Below are 7,724 nucleotides of genomic sequence, written 5' to 3' on the forward strand. Positions count from 1 at the left end.
TCACAGAGAGACTGAATGAATAAAACTGAAAAATTGAGAGACTCGAGTCTCTCGTAGAAAGACTGGGATCTCTGAAATATGTTGAACTTAGAAAATTTTAACCATGTCTATCGAGACACCACTTATTGAGAGATTCGAGTCTCTCGTTCAGAGACTGGATGCAAAATGAGGCCTCCATTCTAGAGAAGAACTGTAGAATGGTTCCTGTACCAGGTTGATCTAGTTGAAAATGTTAAAATAAAAATTCCTTAGGGTGGCAATAATTGGCTTAGGTACCTTATTATAAAAACTGTTTGTAGCAAATGCCAATAACCTTTATCAACAGAAAGGATTTTAATTTCACGTTATTCTCTGTGTTAAAGAAATATGGTGTTCCGTTTAGTAAATTGACATTTTGTTTTTTATGAGGAATTCAAAAATGCAATAAAATAACAGGTGCTCCATTTAAAATAACGGAGTTATGGTGCACTTCTGGTATATCTGGAAATCCGTCATATATGAAAATATTTTTACGTCATTGCACACTCATGATTAGCTTTTTGAAACATATTTCCTTATTTTGAGCAGTACTGTATTAAGAACCGATTTGGCTTTAGTGACTCACCCTGTATACTGTCTGTACTGTTTTACAATTTTGTTCTATTTGGTTATTAATTATGCTTTTAAGAAGTCACATTACCAGACAATCGTTTAGATAAGTATTTAATGCAACTGTTTTGGTTAATATCTTGCTACTTTATATTGGCTAATTGAAAAAAATTGTACTCCTTATCAAAGCTGTCGCACATATTTACCTTATTTTGATGAATGGATTTTGATAATCCCGTGAATTTTTGCTTTACAGCTTAATAAGGACCGACGTAAAATGCATACGCGGTATTATTATTATTTCCAGTTTTACTTCTTCAGATTTATCGAAACAACAGAGTCCTTTCTCTCCTTTTTCCTGTTTGTTTATTTTACTTCATTTAGGTACCTGCTTGTAATTTATTTTGTAGGTCCTGTATAATACAAATCAATATGTTTTACTTCACTTCGAGATTATTTTCCTTCTTTATAATGTAAAATATTGAAAGGCCACCTTCCATGATTTTTTTATCAATATCTAATTTGTTAACATACGGATAGAGTTTGTTAATTACTAGCATTGATAGAAGCAGTCACACACCTATGGAATTTAATTTGTTTTGACAAGCGAACGTGTTTGATGGCGATCAAGAATTTGTCTCGAGGGAGATCAAACCTAAATCCTTTCTAATAAAGGCCTGTAAACTACATATGTACATAATATACAGGTTCTTTTAAGCAATTAGGTAACTTTAATAAAATACATTAGTAAGGCAGCCAATGTTTGAGATTAAATACGTAGATACCTATCACATAACACGCGATTTGATTAATTGTGAATTAGTGTGCCTAAAGGATTTGTCAGGCTTCAAATAAAACAGCGAATGCTGCAGAATGAAGCTACTTTTATTAAAAGACCGTGGTTACAAACTTAAAAATCTCAACGATTTTTCTCTGTTATAGCAAAATATGAAATCCTAACTAATATAATTACGAATGTGAGATACTTTTTTTTGTTACGATTTCACACCCTACCGATTATCATGAAATTTTGTACACGTATTGTCAAGCGTACAGAAAAGCACATAGGGAATGATGAAAGAATTGCAACTTTATTCACTTTTATCACAAGGTCGTCAGTTTTAAGACTGGTTGGACACACAACTCCACTCCTTCCTGTTCTGAGCTAATCTTCGCATTTCCCCAAAACCAGAACAACCCACATCCTTAACTATTTGCGAACAGTAACCTACTCCAGGTCTACCTCTACTCCTCTTAACTCCTGTTTCTGCTAATATATCTTTTACTAGACCTTCATGCCTCAGAAGGTGTTCTATCAACCTATCTCGTCTATTTCTTATTGACTTCCATAGGTATCCTCATTCATTTACATTTACAATCATAGATGCAGATATAGTGCTTAATGTTTAGTATTAATTTAATTAGTAATAAAACGTTTATTTCTCAATAGGATTTCATTTTTATTTTTAATTAATAATATTGGTTTTATAAAAGCAAAGCCCCCTTATCTATGAGGCCCCCAACCCCCTTCCTTTCGAGCCCACTAGAAACACTTCACTATTTATCGTATGTACTGCCTGTCTACTACATTTGTGCTTGTCATTTCTGTAATAAATTACTTATTTTTTTGTATTTGTGGAAGAGGGGAAATCTTCAAAAGACACCCAGTCGTCCGTACGACCGGATAGTGTCGGATTTCCGAGAAAGGTTTCCTCGGGCCTACCAATTAAAACCCCTTTACCTCAGGCTATTGTAGGACCTATCGATTCAGGTTTTCTTCAGCCGATAAATTACTCTCCGAAAGTTGATTTATATATTGGCGAAAAGAGATTCAAATGCTAATCAAATCAAAGACTTAAGAGGCACCCCACTCTTTTATATCCTAGGCGTATCTTCACATTACTGTAAAACTAGATGATTCTACATCTGTAACTACCTGTGGACAGTCAACTAATCTAGGTCTTTATCTGCTCCTCTTACTGACCATTTAATGAAGTCAATAAATTAAACGGTCATTAAAAGCGTTTGCGTATGTATCAACTATTGATTCTTGGCTGACTAGTGTCTAAGCAAAAAATCAATATAATTTGTTCCCTTAGAATAATTAGGAGTTCAAAGAACGTTCAATTGAATTGATATTATTCCCGGAGCTTGTTCCCAACAACAGAATGGCGATCTAATATAAAGTGCAGCGAATTTATTTTCTATTGCTCTTCAATATTTATTCCTTTTTTAGGTCACGGCGCTGTTGAGTTTTTGTGGAAGATCAGTCGACTCGCTGTATAAAATAATAATAGGCATCGAAAGTAGGACATAAAATTGGAATTTCATGATCCTTTGCTACAAATTAATGTAAACGGCGGATAAAATTTATAAAGTCACTTCACGGAGTCGACTAGAATAAATTGAACGTCAACATAGTTAGGATGAAATTGAATACAAAACAAAAAAAGTGACAAACACTAAGCAGTGTGGGAACACCAAAATAATTTTCATTCAACAAAATAGAACTGTAGAATTTCTGTACAAAATTTCGATACCGAAGGTGACATAGTTTTTAAAACGTGTTCAACTATTAAAAGTGGCTAGAATATTTTAAGAATTTATTATGTGTAAAACGGTGGCAAGTAACAATAGAGCACATTAATCGATGTCAAAAAATGTAGACAAAGAAACTGATGATATAAAAAACAACAACAGACGAAATCGAAAAAGTAATGAACATCATAAGGTCGACAGTCCTAGGACTGGTTGGACACGCAACTCCACTCTTCGCATTTCCGTAAAACTAGAACAACCCACATCCTTAATTGTTTGCGAACAGTAATGTAACCTAGGTCTACCTCTACTCCTTCTAACTCCAGTTTCTGCCTCTAATATGTCTCTGACTAGCTCTTCATGCCTGACAAGATGTCTTACCAACCTATCTCGCCTATTTCTTATTGACTTCCATAGCGTCTTTTGTTCTCCTATTCTTTCTAACACCTCTTCATTTCTAACTTTCTTCTGTCCAAGGTATTCTCATCATTCGTCGGTAACACTACATTTCGGACGTTTCGAACCTTTTCTTTTCCGCCACGCTCATTGTACATGTTACGCACCCACACAACGCCGTGCTTCAAACATACACCTTTAACAGCCTTTTTTCGAATTTCTGAATTAACCGTTGGCGAGCATAGGAGTGACATACGCTACGCAGTGTTTTTATTGAAGGCGAGGGAGCAATACAAAAAATTAGAAAGGGAAGAGCGGCACTATACGATTCCATTAGGCCTGAAATAATACAAATACTGGGAAACACGAGAATTTTGTTTCTAAAGAAATTGTTTACAGTTTAGGATCCAGCTAGAATACCAAAAAATTGGGAAATATATAGGTATGATTATACCTATATTTAAGAAGGGTGATAATAAAGATTGTAAAAACTAAAGGAGAGTAACATTATTAAATAATATGATATCCATTTCTTAAATCCACTGAAAGTAATAATTTTTCGTTTAGTCTTGCCCATTCGGTCTTGGACTTAAATATTCGGTCTTGGTTCATCTTTCTCTCCCCAATCGTCACCTGCCGATTCCCACTACTCCTTTTTTGTGCCTTTAAACCTTTCGTCTCCGCATTAAAGTGCAATTCGGAGAAATTAAAAAAAAACCCTTGAATATCCAGAATAAAATGGAATTATTGTAAGAATCTACCCAAATTGTTTGGGATGTTTTATTATTTTGAATATTATTAATAAAAAACATTGTTACTTTTTGTACAATTGTACCACATATATAACTCGAAGGACCATAGAAACGCCGAGTTGTAAATATAACGAATTTATTGTACAACTTACAACTACGACCTATTCTAACTTATTATAAATATTGAATTTTTATTGGTGTCTTATGAAAATAACTAAAGTCTAGTTACTCTCAGCGAGTCTACAAAAGAACTCTTCTATCAAACCTAAAATTTTGTACACTAGATTCCGAAATCGACAAATTATCCCTCCCAATAACGAGGTTATTGACACTAATGCCAATGCAGAATATACTAACCATGGGATAAACCCTCATTTGTGCTTCTGCGAATTTGCCTATGTGACCGTAGATTTCGGAAATATTTCTAAGTCCAATAACAATAAACTTTACACTAAAGGTGTAATAAAATATGAAAATGTTTATGCCATAAAGTCCCTGCGTCGGCATATCACAAATAAGGTTCCTGAACAAACATATTTTTGAAAAAGTTAGGGATAACAAGTAGACAATCGAATAAAATAATTCGAAGTGGTCTGTATTCTGTCGAAACTGCCAGACACGGATCGCGATTTCGATCTTTTTGGATCTCATCAGCGCGTCGCAGACAGCTCCGACAGAACACAGACCAACTTTTACCTGCTGTTTTAACAGAGCGTTTTAGAAAACACCACAAATGGCGCGGTAAACGCCATCTGCAGTACGATGCTACATTTTAGGATTACGTATGCTCCAACAAGGTCCATTTAAGTAACAAGTAGATATTTTATAAAAACGGAACCCTATTTTGCGAGTTTTGGAATAGTTACTTCATAAAAATTTATTTTTTTTGCAAAATAAATGTTCTCAATAAGAAACTTTACGATGCTACACGCGTTCTCAACTCGTAGTTTTTCATTCATATCTCCTTACAAAGTGGTAATCTCAAGTGGCAGGATAATTGCAAAAACTACCTATAAGGACCAATCAATATCTCTGTATTATTTTACTATTTAATAATTATTCTTAATTACATCGTTGAAAAACGATCATTCTCTGCATATCGCGCTTGCTTAGCTGTTTTATTTATCATTTATGAATTATGGATGAAGAAAGACAGCCATGAACTGCTCTTTAAATTGTTTTCTGCTGCTACGGAACCACGTAAAGAAAATCTCGTTAATCCTATCCAAAGATTCGAACCAAAAAAATAAATAAATGTTGTAAATGGTAGCAACAAGGCATTTCATCGTTAATTAAGTGAATTTATTGCTCTACTAATTTATTTAGGTTGAACTTAGCCTAAATCGTCTCATTTTACCATTTCAGGAACTGCTAGAACAGCTATTTAAATTGTTCGACCAATCCAGAGATCATCAATTGCCACAAGAAAAATTCATCGAATTCCTTAAACAAAGAGTAACGTAAGTACACTAACAAAGACAATGAAATTACTTTTTAATAGAGTTGGAGAGAAACAGTAGACGAACAACACCATGCAATAAATTGCAGCGTCTTTTTTGTGTACTATATGTTTATTTTGTTTGTACTCGTATTCTCTGTAAATTGGTATTAAAGTAAATTACAAAAATAAAGAGTAAATACAATACGAATGCTAATTACCAGTTAATTGAATACGGCGTTGCATTGTCACATTTCTTTACAGGGACGGAATTACATTTACTTGCACTTTGAATTAAGTTTTTCTCGAAAACAGTGAAGTATCACAAATATAAACATTTACTTAATTTTATTCTTTTATAGTATCATATTACTTTCTGCAAGCTTACTGTTTATCTCAGATATACCCTGTATATCAGTATAGGCATTTTTGCTTTGATGCTTCCTAAACTTTATCTCCGTTTAAGAAATACACATTCTGAAAGTTATACATATAAATCTGTTGTATTTCGCCATGAACCTACTCATTGAAGTGGTTAATTTTATCACATAATTAAACTGTTTACGAAATCTGCAGATAGGATTTTAACCAAACCTGTAGGTACAGAAATAAGTGCCGATTTTTGGGGATGTAAACTAGTTGCAATAAACAATTGCATGGTGTGTTTAGCAGCATGGTTAAGGGCAAAAGAAAATTTTAAGAAAATCACAATAATTTACAATCGGAAGCCGGTCCTGTGCGTGAATTGACAACATAGGTGCCTACGATATAACGTAGTGCAGTACTGCAGCTACATACATGATGGAGAATGTAAAAATTACCGATAATCGAACATCTAAGATAAACATAAATAATTTAGTAATAATAGTGTTTAGACTAAATAAATTAAATAAGTACAATATAGGCAATTTTAGGCAAATTTCCACACTACTATTGAGGTATTGCCAAGGCGCGTTACCATTTTTGCGGGTTGTTGTAAGTAAAGTTACGAAAAAAGTCAAATAACTTTCCAAATATTTTCCACCACACATTTACCGAAAACAGTTTTTGAAATCGCGACGGATGTACGACATGCGAATTTGCGTCGCGATTTGTGCGATTCTTGTAAAAATTCAAAAAACATTTTAATATAGCAAAAATTAGACTATGCAGAACAACCATACAAAAACAAGGCTTACACTCGCTGCAAATGATAAAGGCCCGTGTACTATTTTGGGGATTGTCCCTACAGTAGCGATGTGGTTAAAACCCCGTATATACATATCATGCCACATTATCGTAACAGGTGTTCCACAATGACTGACCTGCAGTAGTGATTGATGTATTGCTGAATTAGATTATTCGACTATATATTGATTACCCTATAAAAGGTTTAAATGTTAAAAGAATAAACGCGACTACTAGAATTTGGCTGTTAACATAAACACCCTGGATCACACTTAATCTTATCTAACAAATAAACAATACATGAGCAAAAAACTGCAAAACAAATACTACACTGATGCTGGTAATCCTTTGCTGATTGAGTGCAGCGTTGCTGGCCGAATTTTTCTACCAAGACTGGAATTGAATTTACCTATATTTTGAACTACGTTTTTCTCGAAAACGATTAATTTTCAGACATACAAATCAACTCCTGCAAACTCGGCGCTTATTTTTGTTACAACCTGTATACACTACTGGCGAGCTGAAAAATACGACGTGGTATAAACAATTTCGTACAAATACCTACAGTCACCTTTTCATTTAAGGCCAATTTAAAACTTTTGAGGGGTATTATTAGGCTTTTCTCAAAAGATTTTGAGAGTTTGATTAGTTTAGAACCGTTTTCAGAGAAACAAGAGAGAGATATTTTCAGACGGATGTATAGGGTTGTTCGGAAAGTCATTTCGTTTTTTCCCGACAGAGGATTTAATTGTATTCTTTTGCACCCAACTTCACATTTAAGCCGTATAATTTTTATATGCTTTGAGAGCTCATATAGCAAGGCTTGTGTGTGAAAAATTCCAATT

The 7,724-nt window shown here is 33.9% G+C and overlaps 1 protein-coding gene across 1 annotated transcript in view; it reads left to right on the top strand.

The window, feature by feature from the left end:
• The window catches only part of LOC108742002 (NADPH oxidase 5), a 146,268-nt gene that overhangs the window by 123,020 nt on the left and 15,524 nt on the right, over nt 1–7,724 (top strand). Inside the window, exon 2 of the mRNA XM_018477004.2 lies at nt 5,640–5,734. Within this exon, the coding sequence (XP_018332506.1) occupies nt 5,640–5,734 (95 nt within the window). The remainder of the gene's footprint in view (nt 1–5,639; nt 5,735–7,724) is intronic.

Source organism: Agrilus planipennis, unplaced genomic scaffold (genome assembly GCF_000699045.2).
Source record: "Agrilus planipennis isolate EAB-ADULT unplaced genomic scaffold, Apla_2.0 scaffold239, whole genome shotgun sequence".
Taxonomy (NCBI): domain Eukaryota; kingdom Metazoa; phylum Arthropoda; class Insecta; order Coleoptera; family Buprestidae; genus Agrilus; species Agrilus planipennis.